We start from the raw sequence: 27,345 nt of genomic DNA, 5'->3' as shown, positions 1-27,345 counted from the left end.
TGTAATATATTTCTCACATTATGAGGAGTATATACTACCAACAAGGCCCCATACATTATTTTCTTTGCCTCTTCCACCAATAAGGAAAGTGGGCTAGCCCCTGCTCATGGGGTCCAAAAGTTTTGAGACATAGTTCACTGGCTTCTTGGCTCCAGCCCAATCCTGTGTCAATACTCCATGGGCAGTGTGACTACTAACATCCACAAATAAGAGGAATGGCCTTTTTATATCAGGAAGACTCAATACTGGAGCTGTCATGAGTGTTTCTTTTATCTCCTTGAATCCTTCCTCATCTTGTTTGGTCCATTTTAATCTATCAGTAGTGAGCTTTTCATATAGGAATTTTACCTTTTCACTATATCCTTCAATACACTGTCTGCAATATCCCAAAAGTCTCAGTAGCTGCCTTATTTTCCTTTTTGTTTGTGGGGAGGGTAGGGCAACAATCTCTGCTACTCTTTCAGGGTCTAACTTCTTTTTCCCTTTTGTTAGCCAATGTCCCAGATATTTAACCTCAGGTTCGGTAAACTGGAATTTTGACTTGGAAACCTTTAATCCTTTGTCCCCTAGGAAATTTAGTAATGCTATGGAACTTGTTCTTATATCTTCCTCTTTTGGACCTGCTACCAGTAGATCATCCACATTTTGTAAAAATTTGGTCCCTTCTACTTGCACAAACTGACTCAGCAACTGTTGGCTGAACAGGTTTGGTGAGTCTAGAAACCCCTGTGGCAAAGGAGTCTCCTTGTGTTGTTGCTTTCTGTTTGTATCTGGATCTTCCCATTGAAAGGCAAAGTAGTCCCGACTGTCTTCGGCTAGGGTGCAGGCCCAAAATGCATCTCTTAAACCTACACTATGCCAGGTATCTTCAGGAGAAACATTATTTAATATAGTGTATGAATTTGAGGCAGTAGGAAATAATGTTCTAGTTCTCCACTTCACAGCTCTCAGTCTTGTACTAACCTGTAGCTACCATCAGTCTTCCGTACTGCCAGACAGGAGTGTTTCTAGACATGCAGGGTTTCAAAGCCCCCTTTTTCAATAGGTCTTCTATTACAGGTTTCAATCCTTTCCTTCTTTCCATAGGAATGGGGTATTGTTTAATTCTAATGGGATCCTCTGGCCTATCAATTTCAATGTGAATCTGCTCCATTTCTAGTTTTCCAGCTTCCATTTGGGTGTGCTTTCTATCCTCTATTTAATTTATATATTTACCATGAGCCAGGATCCCTGTACAATCAGACTATATTTTCAAAGCTACCATTAAATCTCGGTCCCTAGCAAGTTATTAATAATCTTCCTTAGACTAATAGCCTATTCCCTAGAACAAACCTGGCTCTGATTCTATTTCTACAGTCTTTAAGTTACTGGAACCTTGACTGGTTCCCCTTTTGCCCAATAACCACCATAGTATCGTTGCTTCTAGTACATCCTGGGGGCAACTGCTGAACAGTACTTTGCTCAGCTCCTGAATCCACTGTGAATATGAATTCAAGTTTTTGGGTTCCCGTTCTCAGCTTTACCAGGGGCTCTCTGGATGGTCTGTACCCTAAATGAGAAAGCCCCTGACACCTCTAATCTTCCTGGAAAATCTCATCTCTCATCCTCTTTTTACACTCTCTCTTGAAATGGCCTGTTTTCTTACAATAGAAGCACTCTGGTGCATCCCTTGGATTGTCCATCTGCTTCTTCTGGGAGGGGCTTCGTTTCTTCTGAGGTTGACAGTTCTGTGTTGGTTTCACATTATCTGGGACCCTCTCCTGCTTCTCTCACAGCTGCTACCAACACCTTTGCTTGTGCTTTCTGCTGCTCTTCTCCCCTCCTTGTATAAACCCGCTGCACTTCTCTAAGCAGGTGCTGTAACCCTTTTTCCTGCTATCTTTCTATTTTCTTGAACTTCCTCTGTTATGTCTTCCCATCATCTCCCAACAAATTGTGTTTTTAAAAAGACCTCCCCAACTGGAGAATCAGGGTCTGTTCCTGAATACATTCAGAGACTTTTTCTCAACCTCTCCAACCATTCTGAGAATGGTCTTATTCATGCCCAGTTTGAATTTCGTTTCATATTGTAAAGAATGTACCCTATCAATCATATTTTCTAAATTAAACCAGTTGCTGTGTGCAACTTTATCTTTAGTATTATGATTTTCAGTCATTTTTGCTAGGGGGAAAAAAAACACTTCAAGGAGGTCAACACTTATGCACAGCTTTTCGCTGAGCTCAGCCCCCTCTCTTCCCTGGGTGGGTGAAGAGACCACCCTGCTTGGGAGGTGCTACTGTAGTTACAAAACCAGCTTGTCTCTTAGTGATCCCAAGCAGTCAAAAACTGAAACAAAACAAAACAAAAAACATAACAAACAAAACTCCAACAAGAACAAGAACAACAACACATAGTTTGCACTATGAATTTCAGTTGTTTTGCAAGGGGGAATGTAAAGCCACTCAGGGAGGTCAACACTTAGTTACAGACACAGCTTTTGCTGTGTACAGCCCCTTCTCTTCCCTGGGTGGGTGAAGAGACTAGAGTTACACACACACAGCAAAAAACAACAAGAACAGCACAGTTCTGCCTTTTGCACCAAGAGATCTTTTGTGAATTTCTGAAGACAGAATCCTAAAACGAGTGTAGGGATGCTTTTCACCTAGATGCGTGCAGTTTGTGGGAAATCTGAAATGCCCCCCTTGCTTTCTAGTCTGGCTCACCATGTCGAGGTGGCCAGCTAGGTGCAGCTGAGGCAAGACGTCCTTCCCCTGTTACAGACTACACAAAACCAGCAGCCCTTCAGTGTGTCAGAAACCCTTCTATCCTGTCCGTGACGCCAATTTATGTCATGATCCCCTCAACCTGAGTAAGAGTCGTGATGGTTCTTTTAACCCTGGGTGCAAAAGACAAAAAGCAAAAGACTCAGGTTTTATTCAGCAGAAAGCAGTAATGCAGTTTATTGTGTGTTAACAATTCTGTTTTGTGATAGAAGAGAGAGAGAGAGAGAGAGAGAGAAAGAGGTAAAGGAAACAAAGTAAAAGGGGAGAGAGAGAGAGAAAGGATGAGATGTAGCTACCAACAGACGGGACGCATCCTTGTGGTCGTCTGATGATAGATGCGTCTTCAATCCATCGGGGAGAAAGAAATCTCAAAGTCTCTTTAAGAAAGTCACTTTTCATAGTCCTTTTCCAAAGCAAGTGGCCTCTGGCCAAAAGGCGGGGAGATTTATGGACTATTGTATGAGGAGATCGTCACTCCATGAAACAGGTGCAGGAACAGGGTGCTTATCCTGCTCTCAAGAGCAGCGTACCATGGCAAGCTCCAAGCATACCAATAAACAGTCCCTTGGCAAGCATCCACCTCAGCCAGGCCAGAACTCAGGTCCAGAGCGAGTGATGGAGTCTCAGTCTCTGATGATGGTTGTGAGGCAGATCAGAGAAAATTCGGACCGACTCTTACAGGGAGGGAGGGGGAATCCTTCTTCAGCCGGCTGCAGCCAAGCTGCTTTTCGGCAGGGCAGGGGCTGGCTGTTGTGGAACTGGCTGGGAGGGATGCAGCAGCATCGGCCTGATGAGCTGTGTCCATGTCCCATAGGAATGCAAGCATACTACCCACCAGAGTGGATCCTCTTTGGCTGCTATGAGGGCCAGCCAGCCACCATCTGGTCCCTGGGCATCCTGCTCTATCATCTGGTGTGCAGGCACCTTCCTTTCAGAACTGGAGAGGACATTGTCCGGGGCCAGCTCTTCTTCCCGCCCCACGTGTCTCAAGGTGGAGCTGTGCCTTCAGAGCACGGGAACAAGAATGGGTTTGGGAGTGGGCAGTGGCACATCAGTATCCTGCTCTTGTAGCTAGGGAGGAGGTTGATCTCCTAGGCTTAGCAGCAGGAGGCGGCACGTGTGTCTCTGTGCTGCTCACCTCCGACAGGGAAGATGGATGGGAGGCTTTGGGTGCAGCTCTGAGCACTCCTAGTGTGGCATGGGCACTGTGGAATCTGGGAGAGCATGGCCAGGAGCTGACCAGTGGTTTCTGGTTTCTCTCTGCAGAGTGCCAGCACCTCATCAGGTGTCTACAGACAGGCCATGCCTGGAAGACCATGTAGAGCATTCTTGGCTGCAGAAGCCCCACCTGGTCCAGGAGACAGCAGAGATCCATCCCTCTGCACAGTAGGATCCAGAAGCCCAGGAAGTTCCAGCTGCTCACATCTCGTGGCGTTCAGAGAAATCCCCAGAGCATTTCCCTGTGGCCGCAGCATTGAGAAGAGAGCGCGGCCCAGGTGATACTTCCACGGGTCCCTGGCAAGTTGTGGAGGGAGCAGCTCAGGGCTCCCCATCCTATTGGAGAAGTCATGGCACAGTGTGGTGAAGTTGCCCCGGACTGGTAAAGGGGAAATATCCCCCTGCAGCTCAATGGCATCACGATGTCCCCGCAAACTGAGGCAACAGCTGGCATGTTCTTGTGGAGCACGACGCAGAGCCAGAGAACACCATCCTGGAGCTGGCTGCTGGCGTGGCAAAGCCGATGGGCTTTGGTTGCAGCCCCTTCCTGGAGGACACGCTCTGCACCCCGACAAAATCAAGATGAGTCCCCAGCCGGTGCAGGGGCAGGGGGATGCTCGTGATTCCAGGCACAGCGGGGCTCGGCCTGGCCCCGCGCTGCAGGTTCCCCACTTGGTGGCAATGGGGAATATTAATCTTTCTACCGCCCACCCAGCTGCTTTTTGGCAGGACAGGGGACGGGTGTTGTGGAAGGGGAGCCAGCTTCTGGCCTCACTGACAGCTTCTGCCAGCATGCCTGCCACGGGCTGGGGTGGGGGCAGCCAGCCTGACCAAAGCATCCATCCGTGATGATGAGGAGCAGCAGAGGGGGACGGGTTCTGAAGCCATGCCCCAGCTGCTCTGCTTTGCAGGCCCTTGAGGAAGGGATGGGCTCACAGGTGGGAAAGGTGGGGTTTGTCCCCATCCGTGGAGAGGTTTCATTCTCACATGAACTGGTCAGACCCTCCCCAGGCCTGTGAAACCGTCATAACCTTTGGCGCTTTTTCTTGTTTCCAGGTCTTATTTGGAATTGACTTTCATGCAATTGTTCTTTGCTTTTTCCAGGAAGATTGCACCCAGTGCCTGGACCGGGTGGGGAAGCGCTGGTGCCATCTGTGGAGCCCGTCCAGTGCTGGCGCTACCCCAGTGGGCCACAGTGTTTGGGGACATCCCCTTCAGGAAGGACAAGGAGCTCGTGTGGGATCAGCTCCTCTCCTGGCAGCAGGTCTCCAGAGGTGGGTACCCGGCTCCACAGCACAGGTGACAGAAGGGCTTGGGGCAGAGGGCAGCGGGCACACGAGAATCTTGCTCTTGCAGCTGCTGAGGAGGTTGCTGTGCCATGCTTAAGCAGAAGAGGTGGAGCGTGGCCTGCCATGCTGCTCTCCTCTAAAAATGAGAGAATGGTCGGGAAGCTTGGGCTCTGAGCACAGCCAGCTGCCTGGCCCACGCACAGGCCATGGTGGGACACGGGGGACAGGAGCCTGCTGCCACTGACCATGGCTTTCTGGTTTCTCTGCCCAGGCTACCAGCACCTCATGCCATGGAAATGACACCACTCGGCCTGCCAGTCTGGGAGGGCTGGAGGGCGGCGGGTGTTCACTTGCTGCCAAAAATAAATTTTTTCTTGTCATTATCATCATCATTGGAGCGTTTCTTTCATCCTTTTCCAAGCTTTTGGCCTCCCTTCTTCCACAGAAATATTTTTCTGTCCTTCCTCAGCCACTTGGTGGCATTTGGGATGGAGGAGTTAAGCAGCCTGAAAAATTCAACAATGGCTCCTGTTTCCAGCTGCAGCAGCCCCTTCAAGAACCCTGAGCTTCCAGCAAGGTCTGCGTGTGCCTTGCAAAAGGGAGTGGCTTGGCTGGGATGGAGCTGTCAACCCCCTGCAAAAGCTGGGAGGAAAACAGAAGCAGCAAAATTCCATTTTGGCTCAAAGGCTGCCCAGATTCTTCATGCTTTCCCTCTATTCCAAGATAGGGAAGCAGGGCTGGACTCCAGCAAGGTTCAAGCTCTTGGTGCTCCCTGGCATCAAAGACATCAAGTAAACTCTTGTATGCACTGATTGCAATAAGGGAACTGAAGGAAAAAAGGAGATGTCAGAACAGTCAGGCAGGTGAAGCAGCTGCGCTGGGGTCCCTTGCTGTCTTTTCTCCCTGGCATGGCTCAGCTCACAGACTCTTGGGCTGGGGGCGGAGCTGCTCTGCTTCTGCCAGCACCATGGCCCTGCTCTTGGACAAAGAGTTTCCTCCTAGGACAGCCCTGCATACTTCTCCACACACCTTGCATAAAGGCCATAAAACCAACTGCAAACACTCTGCCTACAGCAGCTTTCCACACAGGGCTGCAGAAATCCAGGACAACTGCAAGTGAATGCTGGAAGGGTTTGGTCCTGTTCCTTCCAGCAGAATTCTCCATGATCTGATGCAATTTTACTCATATTTAACATGAGAGCTGTGTTTTTTGTATTAAAATGTTTGATGATGAATAACAAGCCTTGGGAGCATGAGGTACAGGGCTAACATGTGAAAGCATGAGCATGTCCTCCAAAGTGATCCATTTAATTGTCCATTTTGTTACTCTTTTATTTATTGCACACTAATAAGGCAAGCCAAGCTTTGCTTGGAGGCAAAACAGGCATGGGATGCACTATGGTTCATTGCAGGGTCAGCAGGGCTGGCAGTGACAAAACAGGCAATCTGCTTCATTGTGAGCTACTACAGAGCTACATCCCAATGTGGGATTGTTAACAGTTCTTTTCCTGCATGAGATACAAAAAGAAGGTCCCAAATGATCATGTTGCAAGCATGCAGTAAAGAACTGATCCTGCTATCCTAGTGAAGCTTTGGCAATTACACTCTTCCCATTCACCTTTATACAAAGACACTTCAGGTTTCTCCCCACACTTGCAATGCTGGCAGTCGCTGTTTCCCATTTACTGTTCTTCCCCAGAGAGTGATGGTACAGCTACTGCTTTGAAACAAAAGGCCCTGACATCTGGATATCCTGAAGGAGCATGAAATGCTGATTAAGTGTTAATATTGGTAGCTACCCAGATCTTCACTTACCAGTACTCTCAAGCACCAGCAGGAGGGCCAGGCATCATTCTGTCCGTGGATGTTCGTATTGTTGGTGTGCAAGAGCAATGACTTTGAGGAGGGATAAAAATGCCCCTATTCAAACAGTGGGTGTGCAAGGAGATGTGAAGTTTCACTGCCTTTTCTAGGATATTTTAGAAAGATCTAAGAGACTATCAGGGCATGGAGAGGGTCCCTGATTTTGTCTCCAGAGGAATCCCCATAGGACACATGCACTCTGCTGGTGATGGCAACCCCATAAGCTCACAGACTAGTTTTCACTGCAAACACGCCACCCTTCCTGGGCTTTACTAGGCCAGGACTAGACCCATAGCTAAACAAGCACATAGAGTTTGACATACTGTTTTCCCTTCAGAAAAACTAACACATTCACATACATTTTCTTCTGTAACATCAGAAGCTGGTAACCAGGAGGATTTTGCTGTCAAAAGGCTACGGTTTGCATTGGGCCAAAAGTGTTTTCCCAAAGGCAAAGCAAATTGAAATGTGAAGTTTAAAATCTTAAAATGATGATGAAAGGAAACTGCAAAATCATTTCTGGAAAGGCAGCACAGTCAATGATCATACAGCCCACCAAGAGCTGCAGCTGAATCCAGAATTGCATGTTCCAATTATTCAGGAATTCATTACACTGGCAAGCACTGATCCATGGTAACCAATGATCCCATTCCCCTGGGCTGAATGGATCCCAGGCTGGGATAAAGATTTGAGAAACCATTGACAAATGTTATTGACCTCACAGTCCACTCATCCTTCTGCAAACAACTGGGATTGAAGACACCTCTGAGACAGATCTGGGTCAGATTGCAAAGGAGCAAAGCTTTGTGATTTGGGAACACTTCTCTTTGTTTCTCTGCGCAGGCCTTTTGTGAGCACAGAATACATCTAACAAGAAAATTTAGACTATACAGGATCTGTTGGTTCCATTATTCCCCAAACATGTCAATGGGTGGCCCCGTTAAAATTCCAAGTTATAAACTTGGAATTAGCAGCACAAATGACACAACATGCAAAAGAGGAAGAGGAGAGGCCAAGTGAAGAAAGAATATGGTGAGACACTGGCACATCAAGTGAGCTGCACTCTGATAACCTCCAAACTATTAGGTCCTGGACTCACATCCTCTGCTTGTTTGTTTAAAAAATAATTTATTTAAAATATAAAAATCAAAACATGTGATCAGAATAAAATATATACAATTCAAAATAAATCATCAAAATTTAAAAAATACAATCAAGATACATTTATTAAAACCTTCAGCTAACTATCAGAACATATGTACATCTGTAGCTACACCGGCTAATGCATAAATCCTTTTCTTCAAAAACTCTTTGGATAGGCAGCAGCTTCTTCCTGAGCTCAGAGGAAAGAGAACTCTTCTGGACCAGAGGCAAGGACTATGTGGCTAAGGCAATATAGGAAACTTCCAGGAAAACCTTCTTGGCAAGAGTCAGGTCTGCAAAGTGAAGACACAAAATGTAACAGAGGTCGCAATGCAAACCTAATGCATGAAGGTCCCCATTCCATGGGATACATTTCCTGGAAACCTCTAAATAGCTGCCCAGGGAAACATGCTCCTGCCAGCAGCCCCTTGGGGCAGGCCAGGGCCACACCCTGACCCACTTGCACAGAGCTCCCAGGGCAGCAGCCTGGCCTCTGGGCTGCCCTGGGACAGCAGGGAGCTCAGAGCCCTGTGCTTCCAGCAATGGCTCAGCTGCACATGCAGCCTCCTGCTCCTCTCCCTGACCCACAGATGAGCAGCCCTGCAGCTCCACGGGGCCCTGGGAGCAGCACAGCTCATGGCAGGGGGCACCTGCAGGGCAGAACTGTTCCCTGGCAATGTGCACAGGCTCTTCAGGCTGCCACAAGACCCTTCCTCCTGCCAGAGAGCGGCCCAGCTCCCACCTTACCTCTGTGTGAGGCTGAACCATGCTGGGCCTTCACCTTGTCCTCAGTCTGGAGTTGCTTCAGGCCCCCTGAACTAGGAAGGGCAGTGGAGAGAGCAGGGGCAGATGCACATCCTTCCTCAGTATTTTGTCATTTTTGGCACAGCTAAAACGTCAAATCCGGTGGTGTCCATCTCATCACTTGGTCAGCTTGCTGGAGAACACCAAGCCTTCACCAGCGCAAAATGCTGCAGAGCTTTACCCACACATGTGGGGGCTGGCTGGCAGCACACTTCTTCATTTTGGTGCCCATCACCTGGTAGAGGGCAGAGGTGAGCCTGGTGAGCACTGTGCGGACCTTGGCGCTGTGGAAAGACAGTGCCTTGTTCTCCAGCAAGGACCAGAGCACGGGCAGGGCGCAGCGCTGGATGACTTCAGGGCTCCTGGCATGAACTTCTTCCACCAGCTCTGCCGGGACAGAGACACAAGACTCTTATCACCAACCCCTATGTAAACAAAGATCTACCCCTAGTTTTGCTTCTTGGAAGCCTCTCTGGCTAAGAGCAGTGAAATAGCACACAGAGTCCCACGATCCAGAAATGGCCAAAGCAGCTGATCCTCCCCAAAACAGAACCACTAACTCCTCAGGACTAATTTCTCCAAATGGAGCCTCGTAACTGTGGCAGAATTTGTACATGTACTAGATCATTTCACAATCTGTTTCCGCATCAACAAAGACTGAAATGTCAACATGCCTTTTATTTCCATTTAGAAGTTTTCTAAACCCACACTGAAGATTTGGAAATGCATTTGGCATGCATTGGAAATAATTGAGAGATTTCTAACACAAAGATGATTCCATTTTGGTGACCCATGATGTCAAGTGCCAAAACTCTAATCTGGCTCTTCCCTTTGCTCAGTGGCACATAGTAAAAGGCAGTATTAGACCACACTTTCAAACTCTAGCCCACAGAGATGGGTGTTGCTTGACAGTTGGATTAGAAACATCACTGACTAGCTGGTGTCATTGGCAGAATGTTTTTGTGGTTTCCGACAAACAGCTGTTTCAAACCTCAGGGTGTCTTAGATAATTACCCAGACCCCATTGCTGTGGTATTTGAGCATTTCCACATTTTAATGGCATTTTCCCTTCCAATGTTAACGGCATTTTTTTACAATGTGCACTGAAATACCAGAATAGAGAGAGAAAAATGCTACACAAGGGTCTGAAATTTAACCAAAACACGAGTGTTTTCTCACATTCTCCCTGAAGCCTGCTCCCTGCAAATTTTCTGAACTGCACTATATGAAACACAGCCAAAAATTTACTAACCAACAGGCTCCTTGCATGCAAAATAACTCCAAAACTAAATTCCCTCTTCCTGGAGATCTACCTTATTCAAACACTCTTTAAAGGGCCTGTGACATTCCCAATCACTGAACATTGCCCTTTCAAGATTCCAATGAAGATACAAAGTGTATGAAACTTTCCATTTAGAGATGCTGGCACACTTAGCAGTGAATTTAGCCCCAGTTGAAGCAAGGCTATAAAGCATCTTGTCTACTGTATATTAAGATTATCATTTTTACATTCCTTGCTGACATAGCAAGCTCCTTGAGGAATATATTATCAGCTGCATTTGCAGCATTTTGGACAGCACTGACACAAGAAGACACTGTTTGAACATGCTCAGTCCAATGCCACTTTGACAGCACAGGCAGGGAGCCTCAGCACTCTGCTTCTGCCCCTCTGCCACCAAAGGCTGCCTTGCACCAAATCCGTGCCTCTAATCTGTGTGTTGAGTTTTGACCTAAGCTGTGACCCCCAGGCACTGCAGGGTTCAGCCTCAAAACATTCCAAGAATAAAACAAAAATTCTGTAAGGACAAAACAAATGGATCCCTGCAACAGCACTTGCCATCATTTTCCCTAAAGGATCATAGATGTCCCCGAGCTTCCAAGAGAGGAGCCAGTTGGGTATTTTTAGCCCCTGCCTTTCCTGCAGGTGGGTTCTGAGATGCCCCAGTGAGAGCTCAGCCCCCAGACCGAGTGCTGCCCCCATCTCAGGTGCTGCACAGCTCTGCAGCAGCCAGGGAAAACCTGCCAAACACACCTGCCATGGGGATTGGGCAGGAGGGACGAGCTCAGCACCCCCAATTTGGAGCAGTTGCTCTACTGTCCATTCACAGGCACTCCCTGTAAATACTCCCTGGGAAGAGCTCTTGTCTTAGAAGGGGAGCCCATACCTGTGATCCGCTCTGTGATATCCAGAAGAGCTTGTCCACTCAGTTGACCCCATTGGTGGCTGAACTCTTTCATCAGTGATACTTTGTCTACAGGAGAAACACACATTTCTGCTCACTCTTCTGAGGTCATAGGAGAAAGGACAGTGGGGAGGGAAAGAGCAGGGCAGCCCCAATATATAAGCTCAAGTAGATTTCTGCTGATTTTTGAATCCTTTTCTTCTTTCCTTCCAGCCTATTTGTGAGGGGTTTAAATTCCCAAAGAAAAGCTCTCCTTTCACATTTGTAAATGCAAAGTTTTCTGCTGTACCAGGAGCTATGTTAAACATTTCACATCAGGGACCCCAAGAGTTCAACCACACATAAGCAGTGAAAGGGTTTTGCATTCCAGAGCAAACAGGAAGAAGACCAGACTTGGGATACAGAAAGGCACTGGGTCAGGCAGTTCATGAGTTCACAGAGCAGCTGAACTCAAGAAAGTGGAAATTCCCTTGAAGATCTGCCTCTTTAACACTCCATTTTTCAGGCATATTTCCCCAGTGCAGCAGTTTCAGAGCTGACATAAATCTCTGCAGCAAAGGAATTTAGAGCAGCCCTTGCTTGTGTACAGCCACCCTGCCCCCATGCAACACAGCATGTGGAACAAGGCATCACTGACAGCTTCATTTCTATCTGTTTGTTTTGAGGAAATTAACTTGGTGAATCACAATTTTTCCTTTGAAAAAAAGACAAAGAAGGAAGGTGGAAAATAGGCAGCTAATGCCTACAAATGTGGAGCCTTCCAGGAGGCTGCTCTGTAGAACCTCTGATGGGCCAGTGTCCCTTCATGCCAACAGCAAAGCTATTCATTTGGAAAGTCAAATGAGGTCCAAGGAAACTCCAAAAACCCCTTTGCCTCTGAATTGTAGCAAAGCTCTAGTCCAGGACCTCTTCTCCAGACAAGCAGCACAGAGCCAAGGGCTCCTGGCACTTTTGGGAAAGGCTGACACATTCAAGCCTGTTGGGGGACTGGTGTCTAAGGACTGCACCTCCACAGCTTCTGGTGAATGTGAGCTGGAGCGTTCCACAGGCAGCAAGAGCTCTCCAGGCACTGTGTTCTCTTGTGTTAGAGAGGCAGAGACACAGCTGAGGAGAGTCTATCAGGGGTCAGCCTTACCTAAATGAGCAATGGATTCTTCCAGAGCGTTCACAGCTGCAGAATGAACCCCAGGATCCTTTGAGTTCAGGTTCTTTAGTATTCCTTCCACCAAAAGGACGATCACTGGGTTCAAGTCATCTTCCAGGATGGCTATGATTTCTGCCAGCACGTCCAGCGCCATCTGCTTCACTTTCTTGTGAGTGTCAGATATTCTCAGGACAAAATCATCAAAAATCTGTGGAGAGAAGAAGCAGCATGAAAGCTGGATTGAAATGTCCTTGTTTGAAGAGGGGATGTAGAAATGAGCATTCAGTACCCAAGAAGGGTAAACACTATCTTTACCACATGGAATAGAGACAGGGATGGAAATGAGAAGCTGGAGTTGTGCCTGTGCAAGACAGGTTGGAGTTTACAGAAGTATCCTTTTAAAAATACTTGGTTTAAATCAACCCAGCCTGATCCTTCTCTCAACCATCCAAACCCATGTTGTGTCTAGAGAGTAACTGCCATGCTTTCAGTGGCTGGATTCCCTTCACTTCACCCAGCTGGGGGTAGGAGACAGCAGAAGTTACACCAGTGGAAAATTCTGTCATCATCTGATGAACAGCACCAATAGGCAACTGCTAGATAAATACAGTTGGACTGAAAGAACTTACCCTGAAGCCTGGACCTGAATTAAATTGGTCTGGGTAAGAGGGACCAGCCTGTCCCAAACAGCCAGGATGTAGTGCCAAGACACACTGAATTAACTTTACTGCTACAAGTTGGGAGAGGAGCTAAAGGGAAGGAACAGTGAAGATATCCTACATACTTGGACAATGTTAGTGGCGACAAGCTTGGGGCTGCTTTTGCACAGGTCTAGGAGGAGTGCCACTCCTTCCATCCGTGCCTCAAACCCCTTGGCCTCCAGGAGATCGTAAAGCTTCTGGAGCGTCTCCGTTTCATCCCTGGCTGGAGGTAACGTGACCTGGGCTTTTGGACGCTGTAGGAGGCATCCATCAGAGGTCGACTTCACCCTGGAAATAAAATCAAATTCTGACTTGTTGGTTATATCTGGTAATATCTGCCAGTAATTGTGAGCAAAACATCTAGAGGAGCTTTCCTAATCATGTGATCTCAAGCTAGAAAATCATGAGACTGAAAAACAATGTGGACTTCATGACAATCTTTATGGGACACTGCAAGTAACATTCTCACCAGTGCTTGCTCAGGAGAACCAAGGATGAGATTGTTATGGGTTATGTTTTGACTAGCTCCTCTCCCTACCCCCCACCATGGAGCTGCCAGCCCCTCCCCCGGGCTGTTTTATCTAGGCGGGTGTTTTTCTGCTTTTGGGGCTTTTCGCTGCTGCTCGCTGCTTTAGCTGCTGCTTCTGCTGCATTAGCTGCCCCCCTCCCCCCCCCCCCCCCCTCCGCTGCTTCAGCTGCTTTCCCCCGGCTGCCTAAGCTGCCCCTCTCCCTCTCTCCCTCCTCCTCATCCCTAAGATTTGCACCGGCTCCAGAGGGCACGGATCTGAACTTCGGAGACCACCTCTGGAAGTCTGCCAAAGAAGATCTGCCGCCCTTCCTGGTGAAGATCTGCCGAGTTCATCTCATCTGGGTCTGTGCTGGGAATGTTTCTTTTGTATTTTTGTTAATAAAAAGTTTTTTCCACTTTCCCCTGAAGAAAATTCTTTCCGAGCTTGGTGAAAGAAAGAATTGTAAGGGGGGGAAGGGGCCCTTTGGAGGTCTTTTTCCCAAATTTGTCCTAAACTTGGACAGAGATGCATCTGATCTATCTTCAGATGGCTTCCCAAGCACACAGGTCACATTGCAGTGTGGGGAAAGAGAGACATTACTGCCAAGTTTAAATGCCTCCTCATACAGGAGGTGTGTGTCTTATAATAAGAAAACTCATTACTCCAGAGAAGTGTCTCTGCACCAGGCATGACAATCTGGAACAGGAGCTCAGATACATCTGAGCAGATGAACAGGGGCATATCTGAAGGATCTAGAAAATCAATAACAGAGATAAAAAGAGAAGCCAGACATCCCAGCACTACGCTCACATTAAGTTTGTTTTCCTAGAGACTAGATGCACAGCTAAACATACCCACTGGGAACAATTTTGGATCAACCTGCCTCTTCCATGAGCATGGGAAGATTCTAGCTATGCTACCGAGACATGTGATCACTTTCCTGCCACCGCTGAGCATGACTGAGCTAAATATATCCTCTCTGTTATCAGAGGAGAACAAGTACAAGTAACTCTGTCATTGGCATGAAGAGACAGCAAGGACCAAATCCCTGTCTGAAATGCAGATTGCAGCACAGGGGGAAATCAACCAAACATCCTGTCTATCAAGCAAATTATTTGAAGGACAGGAATATCAAGACAGAACTGAGAGATCTGTTGACCAAAGCTGCTCAGGAATTGCCTTGCTACTTACAACTCAAACTTGGTACTGTTTGAGGGTACGAAAACCATGATTCAGCCAGGCCAAACCACTTGCATGGGAACTGCTTGTTTGGGGAACGGCATCTTGCTTCTAGACTGGGACTTTGCATCAAAACACCCAGCTGAAAAACACTCCACTCAGATACAATAAAACCCGGGTTGAATTTACTTGTCTCAAGTCATGCAGCAGAGATATGGCCCTCTCCTAGCTTGCACAACACTGCCCTTGCCACTGCTATGATTTTTCTGAGCTGCAACCAGTGGGTGTCTTTTTGTCGCCTAATTTTTGTGGAAACTCCTCCAGAGAAGTTTGTTCAGTGTAATGCAGAAGTAGACATTATCATAGGGCATGTGTAGGGAAAGGAAACAATCTCTGGCCATCTCTGCCAGAAAGATTTTCCTGAGGAAAAGACCTGTCCAGCCTGTCATGTGCTTTGTCACATCTAACAGAAGTGGTCAGTACCGCTGGCTAGAAGGCAATGTGGCCTGGGGCTGCTTGGAGCCATCACTCCTCTCTTCACAGGGCTCTTGACAGAGGGGAGTTCACCCTTCTGCTCTTCCATCCCCTACAAAGAGAGAAACTGCATGGATCTTTAGAATATAAAATAGGAAATTCCCTGTTGAAAACACAAGTTAGAACCAGGATCACTACTACCAAGGCTTAGGGAAACATTTCCTAACTTACAGAAGGAAACAGGCCAGACATTCAGTGATGCCAACTCTTTGTTTGCAATAGTTCAAGAAAGGGTATGGGTGCTGCCATACTGAGCAGCAGTTTAAAATCCCAAACTCATGAGTCTTGAGCATAAATGGGAATAATGCAAACTGGTAGGCAACGAGTGTTCTTACAGAAAGCAGCAGAAAAATTTGAACTCTTTGGGTTGAGAGGTGTTCCATTGTGTTGGAAGGTAGTTCAGTTCAACCTGGCTCTCCCTGTTCCTGCACAAAGGCACTCCCTTTTATTATGCAGATAAAAAAGAATAAAAAATTCCCTCCCAAACAAACAAATAATTTTGCACCGGATGGTGCTGAATTCACCAAGCTTCTTCCAGCTCCACAGTTTTTGACAGGAGGGCAATATTCCCAGAAGACAGACAGTAATTGTAGTAATTAGGATCGATTTGCACATTTTTGCAGTTTTGGAAATGTTGTTGGCACTGCTGCTTCCAATGTCTTTTGCACACACTCTTATCTTCAGAAGCACCATTCTCACTTAATTGCTTTACTGGGGGCAGAGTAGGGAGGGCGCAGAGGGGGGTTACCCTTAAATGTAAACCCATTTTCTCCTCTTCCCCTTTCCTGTTTGTGACCAATATTCAAAATATTCAAAAGCCCACTTTTTCCCGAATAATATCAGTTCCTCTGTGGTCTGCAGATGAACAGGGATTAACAGCTCATTCCCAGGAGCAAAATGGTTCAGCAGAAGAGGAACGATATAAAGACAGGTTTGGTATGTTTGATCTCCTATTAGCAATGGCAATACTTGCAGAAAGGAGACATTTCTCCTGCCAAACACTTACTCTCTCTCTCATTCTTTTCAGAATATCTTCCAGGTCACGGGCAGGAACGGATCGCTCCAAAAGCATTTTACCTTCTTGGTGATTCAGCAACATCTTCACCATCTCCTGTCCATAATGCCTACGGAAAGATGGAAGGAAGGCGAAGGAAGGCAAAGGAAGGCAAAGGAAGGAAGGAAGGTGAAGGAAGGAACGAAGGCAGGAAGGAAGGAAGGAAGGCAGGCAGGAAGGCAGGAAGGAAGGCAGGAAGGAAAGCAGGAAGGAAGAAAAAGAAAGAAAAGTGAACAAACAAATGAAGACTGTTAGCAGAAGAGGCTGATACCTTAAAATCATCAGGTGCAATCCTTGCATAAGAAGGCATTGCCTACTCAGTAAAGAGAGAAAGAAAAACACCATTTCATTCTGAAACTGTGGGTGTCTTCTGTGGAATCAAGAGGATCCCACAGAGCATGGAAACCCATCTGCTTTGTTATAAGATCCTATTAGCCAGTGCCTTGCTGCCATTGCACAATAATTGCCTTTCTTAACTGTCAGGAAGCCAGAACAAACATCTTCATGCTTCCTATTAATAATTCTATACTATATGTATGCACAGGGGTACTAGTTCTCTTGTGTCCTTGGCAGCTATTAATGGGAATTTAATAATCAAATTAAGGGAATTTGGTGGTTTGGGTTGATTTTGCCACTAGGAAACCACAGTTTTCTTCAAGAAATTTGGAAGTCATCGAGCCACAGATAACAGTATTCTAGAAATTTGCAGAAGAGGTTTAGAAAGACTGAATACATTGGCTAAAGAGCCTTGAAATATTTCTAGGAAAAGCCTTAAGTTAATGAGAAATAGATGTTTGGATCCTTCAGAGATGAAACATTAGACAACACTTTGCCTTTGTATTGTGCACCTAAGACCAAAGAAAACTGTTTGACTGGCTAATCGGAGCTCTTTTGATCTCAGGAAGAATCCTTCAAGTTACAGGAAGTTGGCAATGCTCCTTCTTGCTGGACAACCTCAGATTACCCAGTAGTCACTTCCACAGGCAACCCAGAGCAGTGGTCACAGCACCAAGCCTGACAGAGCTGGAGAAGCGTTTGGACAATGCTCTGGGGCACATGGAGTGACCCTTGGTGTATCCTGTCCATGGCCGGGAGCTGGACTCGATGACCCTGATGGGTCCTTTCCAACTCAGGGTATTCTATGATTCTATGGCCCTTACCCACACAGTGACAATATTTCCTGTGGTTTCCACTCTTTTGTGGTTTTACCTTTACAGACAGACCCTGACAGTTTTCCTGTGCTAGGAGGTGAACTGAAGATGGTTACCTTGTGTCCTGGTGACGGTCCTGAGCCAGCGTCCCTGCTGCGTGCACCAGCCTCCCAGCCCCGGCTGTGCCTGCGAGCTCCGTGACTCCAATTCTCTCCAGCAAGGACAGCAGCAGCTCGGCCGCACACTTCCGCACCTGCACGTGGCGGCTCCTGGGAAGGGAGAGCAAACACTGGGGCACAGGGACAAGGAGCAACAGCAGCACAGGCCTGGCCAGAGCGAGCTCCCTGTCATTGCTGGGGGAAGGAGACCTGGGCTCTCCCTGACACTTTAGACACCTCTAGAAGCTTCTGTCCTCAGATAAACCCAAAGTTAGCATTGCACACAAGGACTGCCTGCAAGGAAGAGGGAGGAATTCAGTCTCCCTGCACTATGTGATACTCAATTTCTGTCCCACAATTTACTCTGAGAAAAATTAAAGACAGAGATCACATATGAATTCTTTAGAAATGAAAGGCAATTCATGCTGACCCATCAGAGGGCACCAACTACACAGAGCTTCAGCAGGACTGAGGCTCTTTCCAGCCATTTATCCCCAAATCTGCAGACCTCTGGAAAAATAAAAGACAGGGGAAACACGCTGTGGGCCGTGAAGTTGCAGAATATAAAGCAATGCAGCCTGTTTCTTCTGTGAGGCTTGGCAAGGGATACATCTGAATGTTTTACCCTATTTCAAAACTGAGGAAAGAGTGGCAGTCATTTTAGCCAGGTTGTCCTGTTCTAGAGAGTGTCTTTTGGCAATTATCAGGCCCAACACTCAAGGAAGCATTTGCATTAGCTGTTGCATAGCATTTGGCTTGTGAAGCTGTCTGTAAAATGATTCATCATCTCAAGGCTAACATGAAACACCAGTTTGAATTGGAAGTAGAGCTTAAAGGCCAGGACAGTCATACAAGACTCCTTTTCGCAGGAGCTGCACCTGCTGTGCAGGCTGTGCCACACCCAGCACATTCTCCCCCCATGTGCTCCACGGCCCAGCAAGTATCCTTCTTATTTATTAAGTTAAGGGCATAATGAGGTTTCATGATTTTTCTCAGGGCCTCTGTGGTTAGTACTGTAAAATATCAAAGAGCGCTCACAGCTGCAATTGCAATTGTCCCTTTTCCCACAAAAGCAGGAGGCTCTATCCTTAGGCTTTGCAGGCACTTTCACTTCCCCACCATTCACCACATTTAGGCAACTCTGACAGACTGGGAGAACTCCAGGAAGCAGCAGGAAGCTGAGTCATAGGAGGTTTAGGTTGGATATCAGGAAAAGGTTTTTTACCCAGAGGGTGGTTGGGCACTGCAACAGGCTCCCCAGGGCAGTGGTCACAGTACAAAGCTTGACAGAGTTCAAGAAGCATTTGGACAACAATCTCAGGCACATGCTGTGACCCTTGGGGGTGTCCTGTGCAAGGCCAGGAGCTGGACTCAATGATCCTGATGGGGCCCTTCCAACTCCCCATATTCTACAGTTCTGTGATCCTGAGAACACATGGGCTGCAGGAGGGCAGAAATAAGGGCCAAGAGGAAAGAAACGAGGAGGACTGGAGAATCCAGTCACTGAGCTGACAGAAGATGCAGGATGCAGGATCCTTTCCTCCCACCATTCCCATTCTTTCTCTCATCCCTTGTCCCACCTGCACGCTAGAAGGCGAAGAATATCACTACAAGAAGAACCTACCTGATTCCACTGTCCAAGAGAGAAGTCATTGCTCGTGCAGGAGTCACATTCTCCACCATGATCCTCAGGGTCTGGCTGGCTGCTTTCTCAACAAACTCTGGGGAGTTACGCAGCATCCGGAGAATGACCCGAACCACCTCATCCACCTCAGAGTCCATGTCCTGCTTCAAGGTGGCAAAAAACTCTCCCAGAGTGACAATGGCCGAGTAGGACACCTTTGACCGGAGGTTGGTCACCTGGGGAAGTCATGAGGGGAAACATAACAATCACTTTGAAAAGGAAACCAGTTGCCTTAGACAAAAGTCCCAGAAGATGACAACATGTCCCACTGTGTCCACAGGAACATAAAAGCACAATAAGAGCAAAAGAGCACAAGCACAGAAAGGAACTTACTCTGGCACCAATTTCTGGCCTCAGACCTGCTTAGTGAAGGCCTAAAACTAAAAATTTCACTAAAGTGATTTACTTAACCCTTCTATAATGTCAATTGCTTTGATTTTAGGCCCTTGTATTTGAAAAACAAAGAACCAAATAAAAGCAAGGGCTGCTTTCAAACCATAAAGGCACAAGCCATAAGGATAAAGAGTCATGTGCTCCTGTTCAAAAAAGCAACACCAGCAGTTGAAGCACTCAGCCAGGAAACTGAAAACACAGACTCAGGTCTACAGACTAATTTGCAGTGTTGAATTACAGCTCAGGCAAAGATTTGGACTCTGGCAAGTAATATAATTAGTATATCTGCTTCTGCATGTGCACATTTCATTATAATGGCAGATGACCCAAAGATAAGTGTCAGATACCTGACCTACCAGTAAATACAGCTACTTGTACACACAGATCCTATAGATAGCTGACAGACATTAGAAATATAAGGTGTAAAAACAGAAATGAAGGCAGTCCCTGAGCACACATGGAGATGAACAATCACATATCTACTCAACACACTGTGCATGAAGTACAGGGGACAATCCAGAACAATGTTCTCACCTCACTGATAACTGCCAAGCAAATGTCACGAAGTCTTGAAAGCAGGACTTCTGAATGGGACCCAGCCAGGTGTTTGATGCTGACAAGTCCCTTCTCCTTCATCTCCCTGAAAGGCAAGTACCAAAAAGATTTATTTTTCTCTCCACCCAAGAACTAGGCAGCAGCGTCTCAAATTACCAGCCTGATGGCTCTGTCAAACAATGGGAGGTGCTTTCCAAGGTGTACTTAATGAAATCGTGGAGCTCCTTGCCACAGGATGCTGTGGCTGTCAAAAGTGTACAGAAATCCATGAGGCAAATAGAGGGGTTTCAGAGTCTTTATTTATGGCTGTTTTAGAAGATAGCCTTTCTAAAATCTCTGTCACCATGTCCAGTCCCTATGTCACTGCTTCCTAGAAGCTGTCAGACTGGCCCATGCTGCTGCTCCATGTCACCTCCCTGTACCTGCCCCTAAGACACAATGCCACCAGGCTGTTACTGGGGTATTTTCCTTCTTTGCCAGCCCCAGCAGGCAGCTCAGCAGTGAAAGTCTGCACTGGCACTCTGGAGCTGAATTTCCACTCTACAATCTGGGCCTGTCTGCCACCCATTCCACTCCACCTCTGCATTCCCCAAAAAAGCAACCGCATGACCCAGAAGATTCCACACCTGAGCAAGAACAGTTGAAACTCTACCTTTTCCCAAAATCCCCTACCTAAAACAATCCCCACAACAGCAACATGTTACTGAAAAGGTGCAAACAACTCTGTCTCTCAGCAGTTGCTCTGTGCAGGCCCTGAGCTACAGGAAGGTGTGTGAGGTATCAGGGCTGCAACACAGGGCTGGAAACTGATCCCACGGGCACCACTGAGTGTCATCAAAATGACAACCATTAGCACCTAACATTTGTAGGCTTATCACCTCTGTGCTTCCTTCTGTCTGTGTTTAATTGTGGAACACATGGTGAGTATTGACCAAACATATCAGGCCCATATGAAGCAGTGAGAAGGAAAAAGCTGAATCCCAAAAGTGCAAGATTCCTAGAGGATTTCTTTTTCCTTCTCTTCAGACATGTTTCCTTCAGGAGTAATGACAGGCTAAGGGTCTTGAAAGCACAACTCAGACCATTTCTCAGAAAGAAGAACTCCCTGGAGTTGCTTCTGGGACTCACATGCAGGAGGTCACAGGGAGACCCTGCCACCTGTCATTGCTGTCAGCAGAGGGACAAGAGAGAAATCTTACTCAGTCCCACTGGGCCAGTGCCCCAAGGCACCCAAATCTCTACACTCAGATCTGCTGCCCTCCTGCTTCTGCCTTCAGCCAGCAAATCATCTCATCCCACGGCATCCTCTCTTCCCTCAACATTCCCTTTGCAGCTCCATGGAGCAGCAGGCAAAGCAAGGAAACAGCACAGACCTGCTGCAGCTGGAGTAGAGCTGCAGACCAAGGCCAAGAAAAGGCTGCTCTCAAATCTTGATCCTCTCAGTGCCTCTGGAGTGGTTTCCCCAGTGCCCTGTGGCCCTCTGGGCTGTTGGGCCTCAGAGGCACCAGCAAGATTCCCTTCTAACCGTCCTTAGCGCTGAGGGGGAGACAGAGTGAGCGGGGCCTTTCTTACCAGTCGTCGCTGCGGAGCTGGGAGAGTGCCTGGAGCAAGGACTGCTGCGGGTCAGGAGAGGCTGTGTCCTTGTGCCCGTGCCCACGGAGCAGCTCCTCTCGGCGCTGGGCACCAGGGGCCCTCTGCGAGGTCACTGTGAGGAGAGGGTCAGCCCTGAGCGCTGCAGCCCCGGGCAAGGCCCCGCCATGGAGCGGCTGCAGCCCCAGCTCCACGGGCTGCAAATGGCTCTGGCTCAGACACCCTCCCTGCTCTGCCTCCTTGGGCTCCTTGCTTTCTGACAGCCTCACAGCTGGGCACAGCTCCGGGCTAAACCTGGCCACTGCCCACACAGCCATTGCCAGCTGCCAGGTGCCACAGGCAGCACAGCCAGCGGCAGGTTCCTGAGGCCGCAGAGCTCCCGCTCCTGCCAGACAGGGCCGAGCAGCGGCAATGGCTGCCCCAGGAGGGAACCCCAGGGACCTCTCTTGTCCCAGCACCCTGATTCCCCCAGCCCTGAGGACTGAGGCACTCTGCAATCCCTGAGCAAAGACCTGCAGCTGCCTCGTGACAGCACCAAGCCAAGCCGGAACAACCCAACCCTGCTGGGCCCGCTGAATCCCCATGGAGCAGCCCAGGGAACAGCCAGAGCTGACCTTCACCCCTGACAGCACCTCTGCTCCCACTGACTTCAAGTATTCTAGACAGCAGGCAGCTGAGTGCACACACATTTTAGCCTACTCTTGGAAAGGAGTTGTTCATGGATTTTGTTCTTTCCAGCATCAGAATCTTTACTTTTTCCAAGGTACACACTGGCTGTATTTCAAAGATGCTGAGGTGAAATTTACTTGCTGTCAATTTGTTGAATTGTGTGCCTAAGCTTTCTTGTGGAAAAATGCTATTTCCAGTCTAAAAGTTGATAAAAAAGCCTTCCAAATGCAAACTGAAGATAAAAATACTCAAATACAGATGCAAATTGTTGGCAGACGCACTCTCTTGATAATAATTTCTCCTGGGTTTACCCTAATTGAATTATTTGGAAAGGTAAAAATTTACAAGGTATGAGAAAAACAGATGATAAATGCATTTGAAATGAAACCCATTTGTCATCAAAAGCACTGTCAAAATTTCCTGTTGCACACTCAAAGCTTATTTTCTAATGTGGAGATGAAGCATGTGAGCTGTCTAAAATGATGGAGTATAAATATGGCACAGAATCTAAATGAAGTGCTCTAGACTTGGTAGGGTTTTTGTGATACCTTGCATGTTCTCACAAATTATGGGGGAACTGTAACATCAAAATATTCAGACGGGAACTAATCTGGCTGTCACTGATGTAACCCTGTCACTGACACAGCGATGTCACTGCAGAAGTATGTAGACATCCACATCTAGATTCCATATGAATGGAGAGCCACAGTCAGGCTAGTTCTGGTCAATTCTGAACATGGGAGTAGCATCACTAGAAAAGAGCACTCCAAGTATCATTCCCAGCTCCCTTCTTATCTCACCACTTGGGATCACAGCACAGGCAAGCTACCCACAAAGGAGAGACAAGAGCCAGGGACTGTCTCCTGTGCATTTCCTGCAGGCAACAAACAGCCTGAGAGCACCAGGCAGCCCCTCCTGGCTCATCTGCTCCACACGGCCGCTGTATTTGGGTGTGCTGACACAGGAGGCATGCTTGTTCCCTCTTGGCATTGCAGGCCGTGGGATGGCAGCAGCCAGGAGCCATTGGGCACTGGGAGCAGCAGCACAATGGCACCAAGCCACTGACTGCCATGCAGAGAAAAGCTTTGCTGGGACAGCAGAAAAGCTGGCTGCAGAGCCAAGCAGCACAGGCAGAGGGCCCCAATGGTGAGTGGACGGTACTCGTAGGTGCACAGTGAGCACAGCCTGGCACACTGCTCCACAGCTCATCCCTGCAGTTACAGCTGCCTCCTGGCACCAGCACTGTACTTTGGACTATCAGGATGGGCAAAAGCCAGAGCTTAGGCCTTTACCACTGCTTTATCCAGCTCAACTTTCCAGTGGATCTCTAAGAACCAACTGCTGCAGTACTACCAAGCTGGAGGAACTCAAAAGTAGATTTCTGTTCATTCTAAGGACAGGCTATGGACCAAAGAGCCCACCTGTGCTGGCTGAGGCAGGAGGCAGTTTCGCTCCTTGTGATAGAACAACCCGTGTGGGCAAAAGCTGCCATGGAGCAGGCTTACCTGAGGAGTTGCATGGGACAGTGCCTTCCTCATGGATCATAGGCACACTGGGTGGTAAGGGCACCTTGTCCTGCTTCCTCAAGACCTTCTTCTTCTTCAAGGCATTACCAGGGTGTTTTCTCTGCACACTGGAAGCTGTGCCATTGACAGGTGGTAGGCTAAAACCTGCAGGGATCAAAGAGGAGCTTGTAAGTGGAGGGTGCAGGACAGGGTGATGATGCAATGGGCCAGAAAACTTGTTGGAGCTGGGTATCATGTCTTTGTTATCCCAAAGTAGAATGCTGGCACACTAACATGGGACAAGGACCACAGAATCAAAGAATCTGAGAAGAGTTTGGATTGGAAGGCCCCTTTAACCACCATCTAGTCCAAACCCTGGGAGCAGGACATTTTCATCTATATCAGGTTCCTAGAACCCCTAGAAAACTGGCCTTGAATGCCTTCAAGGATGGATCAACAACAGCTTCTGTGGGCACACCTTTCCAGCATTTCATCACCTTCATAATAAAAAATTCTCCCTAATATCTAATCTAAATCTACCCTTTTCTAGTTTAAAACCAAACTGCAGTGATGCTTCCCCTAAGAAACAAGGAAAACCCAGTGTTGCTTTGCTTTTGTTTGCCTGTTTCAGAGGCTGGCTGGGGAAGTTCCCAAAAGAAAGTGCAGCTAACCCTGCGTGATGCCCTGGGGCTGGTTGCTGCCCCGAAGGTCCCTGCTGCTGCCCTCGGGGCAGCGCACACAGCGCTGCAGCCAGAGCCCCCAGCCGGGATTCACTCGGAACGGGAACGCTGCTGGCTCCTGGGCTACAAGCAGCACTATCCCGGGGCTCCAGCACAGCTCTGCAGCGCCAGCTGCTCGCAGGGGCTGGGGGAGAAGGTTCTCTGGTGTTTCCATTAGGAGGAGTTGAATTTGGTTTCTTCCAGGTTGCACCTTGGTTGAAAAGTATTCTTCTGGACTCACCTTCCCTGGAAGCTGCTCTCCAGGAAAGAGTCTGAAGCCCCAGTCGACTTTGCAAGAGGAAATTTTCTACTCTGAAAGACTTTAGAGATGAAGGTGGGAAGCTGATATTCTGTTACTGACTCAGTGAGGCCTTGGGCAAGACACTTCATCTCTCTAGATTTCTCTTTGGGGAATGGAAATCAATCCTATGCAAGCTTCCGCTCAGATGCAAGCAGAACAGCCCCCCAGTCTGATTGCAACACTGTGCAAAGGGCAAGCAAGTGGTCAAAAAGGACCACAAGTGTAAGCAGCACTTACTTGCTTCAGGTGCATCCCCGGGCTCAACTGTCTGTGGAGGCAGCTGCAAGGCTGTTTTCTCTTCTCTCCTTTTCTTCATCTCTTTCTCAAAAACCTCCACATCCTTTGGCTCTAAGTTCTTTTCAGCCAACTTGCACAATGCAGCACGGATCTAGTTGCAATGGAAATACATCACAGACTGTAAGCAGAGACACACAAACCAGGCACTACACCTCATCAGGAGCACAGAGTCCATAGAGTGCCACAGACTTTAATCTAGCTCCACATACATTCCAATAGTTTCAGGAGAATGTCTCCCATCCTCACCTTGGTAGTTACACACAGTGAGGTGGAACACTTCAGTCCCATAACATAAAGAATGCTTCAGGCATGACCTTAGCACCATCTGCAAACCAGTGACTTTGGCATCACTGGAAATAGCCAAGCAATTGCTCTGTAGCTGTCAAATACATTCCCAAGAGAATCCCCATGCCCCAAGAGTGGAAGATTAGGATTTTCAGGGATATTTTGGGCCAAGCACTAAACAGTCACTGGAAAGGAAGTCTGCTCATCCCTGTCCTTATCCTTTACCTTTCCAAAGCCGTCCCTCAGGTCTTTGTCACTCGTAAGACTGCTGGGATGATCCGTCTCCTTGGCCTGGCTCAGTGGGAGGCCTGGTACTGGAAGCAAAGATTCCTGTAAATCTCTGGCAGACTTCGCCCCCCAAAAACATCATGCTGGGCAACAGGCAAGACAGGTTCCAGACTGCAGAGGTCTCATAAGACACAGAGATGGTGCATGAGAGCAGCAAGGTACATACGCCTAGACCCTCTCCCAATGGATGGGCTATTGGTAGCAGATACGGCATTACTGTGTTGGCCAGGAGACTGAAACCTGCTGCATGATGAAGGTCTCAGCCCCCAATGCTGGAGACCCTCTGTGTTTGACAGAGAAGGGCAGAGATGGAGATTGCCCTTGACTGAGATTCTTATCTGCCCTTATGCTGATTTTAGTAAACATCTTCTTTCTGGTTCCTAAACAAAGTCCTGGCTTCTAATACCTGTATGCATTTAGATCAACATTTATTCTCTTCCTTGGAATATTTTTGAGGACATCAGAAGAAAAGCTTAGGATTTCAGAAGTGTTACCCAAACATAAATTGTCTTCTTGACACTAGATAATTCATTTTCCCCAAGGATTTTAATTCTAAACTGTATGAGCTTGGGCCACTTTTGGGCTAGCACGACTAAAGGCTGATTTTCTTAATGCCAGTAGAACAATGTAACACATTCTGAAATACTCTCCAACATAGCTGTTAAAAAGTGGCAGCAAAGTAGAATAAACCAATGTTGTAATTCAATATTTTTTGCCTTTGCAGAATGCTCAGGTAGTAAGAAAGGAGAGTTAGATAGAGCTTTGAGGAAGGAGGGCATTCTGGACGGAAGACAAAACCTTGGAAAATAAGAGCATCTGGGAAGTTGGCAAGGAAACTACTGACCAGGGCAACCTCCTTGGGAACACTGCAGTCAGTCAGATCTGCAAAATGGACACCCAAAATTTAACAAAGGCCGCAATGCAAACCTAAAGCATGAAGGTCCCCATGCCGTGGGACACATTTCCTGGAAACCTCTAAATAGCTGCCCAGGGAAACATGCTCCTGCCAGCAGCCCCTTGGGGCAGGCCAGGGCCACACCCTGACCCACTTGCACAGAGCTCCCAGGGCAGCAGCCTGGCCTCTGGGCTGCCCTGGGACAGCAGGGAGCTCAGAGCCCTGTGCTTCCAGCAATGGCTCAGCTGCACATGCAGCCTCCTGCTCCTCTCCCTGCCCCACAGCTGAGCAGCCCTACAGCTCCACGGGGCCCTGGGAGCAGCACAGCTCATGGCAGGGGGCACCTGCAGGGCAGAACTGTTCCCTGGCAATGGCACAGGCTCTCCAGGCTGGCAAGACCCTTCCTCCTGCCACAGAGCCCAGTTCCCACCTTACCTCTGTGTGAGGCTGAGCCCTGCTGGCCCTTGTCCT

General features: G+C 47.9%; 2 protein-coding genes and 2 long non-coding RNA genes across 4 annotated transcripts; 1 reads left to right on the top strand and 3 right to left on the bottom strand.

Annotated features, from left to right (window-relative positions):
* The first annotated feature begins 3,612 nt into the window (after positions 1 to 3,612).
* LOC306816521 lies at positions 3,613 to 5,659 on the top strand. Its single transcript, XR_013777696.1, has 3 exons — positions 3,613 to 3,754; positions 4,030 to 5,255; positions 5,542 to 5,659. It is a non-coding gene; the product is annotated as an uncharacterized lncRNA (long non-coding RNA).
* Positions 5,660 to 9,099: 3,440 nt separating this feature from the next.
* Positions 9,100 to 12,439, bottom strand: LOC306816525 (TOG array regulator of axonemal microtubules protein 2-like). The gene is made up of 3 exons (XM_079332961.1): positions 12,399 to 12,439; positions 11,246 to 11,332; positions 9,100 to 9,467 (listed from the first exon to the last, which is right to left on the bottom strand). The coding sequence occupies exons 2-3, from the start codon at positions 11,316 to 11,318 to the stop codon at positions 9,232 to 9,234; spliced, it is 309 nt and encodes a 102-aa protein (XP_079189087.1). The 5' UTR covers positions 11,319 to 11,332; positions 12,399 to 12,439; the 3' UTR covers positions 9,100 to 9,231.
* Positions 12,440 to 12,466: 27 nt separating this feature from the next.
* LOC306816524 lies at positions 12,467 to 15,349 on the bottom strand. Its single transcript, XR_013777697.1, has 3 exons — positions 15,280 to 15,349; positions 13,192 to 13,396; positions 12,467 to 12,615 (listed from the first exon to the last, which is right to left on the bottom strand). It is a non-coding gene; the product is annotated as an uncharacterized lncRNA (long non-coding RNA).
* A 676-nt stretch (positions 15,350 to 16,025) lies between these two features.
* LOC306816520 (TOG array regulator of axonemal microtubules protein 2-like) lies at positions 16,026 to 27,345 on the bottom strand (the record flags this gene model as incomplete). Its single annotated transcript, XM_079332959.1, has 10 exons — positions 27,310 to 27,345; positions 25,917 to 26,005; positions 25,347 to 25,497; positions 24,090 to 24,254; positions 21,898 to 22,030; positions 20,305 to 20,410; positions 19,318 to 19,553; positions 17,652 to 17,804; positions 16,337 to 16,454; positions 16,026 to 16,115 (listed from the first exon to the last, which is right to left on the bottom strand). Exons 3-10 carry the CDS (start codon positions 25,423 to 25,425, stop codon positions 16,026 to 16,028), a joined length of 1,080 nt encoding a protein of 359 aa, XP_079189085.1. The 5' UTR covers positions 25,426 to 25,497; positions 25,917 to 26,005; positions 27,310 to 27,345.

Source organism: Erithacus rubecula (genome assembly GCF_903797595.1).
Source record: "Erithacus rubecula genome assembly, contig: scaffold_651_arrow_ctg1, whole genome shotgun sequence".
NCBI classification, from domain to species: Eukaryota; Metazoa; Chordata; class Aves; order Passeriformes; family Muscicapidae; genus Erithacus; species Erithacus rubecula.
Note: the sequence above shows the minus strand (reverse complement) of the source record. Positions and strands in the feature narration are given on the sequence as shown.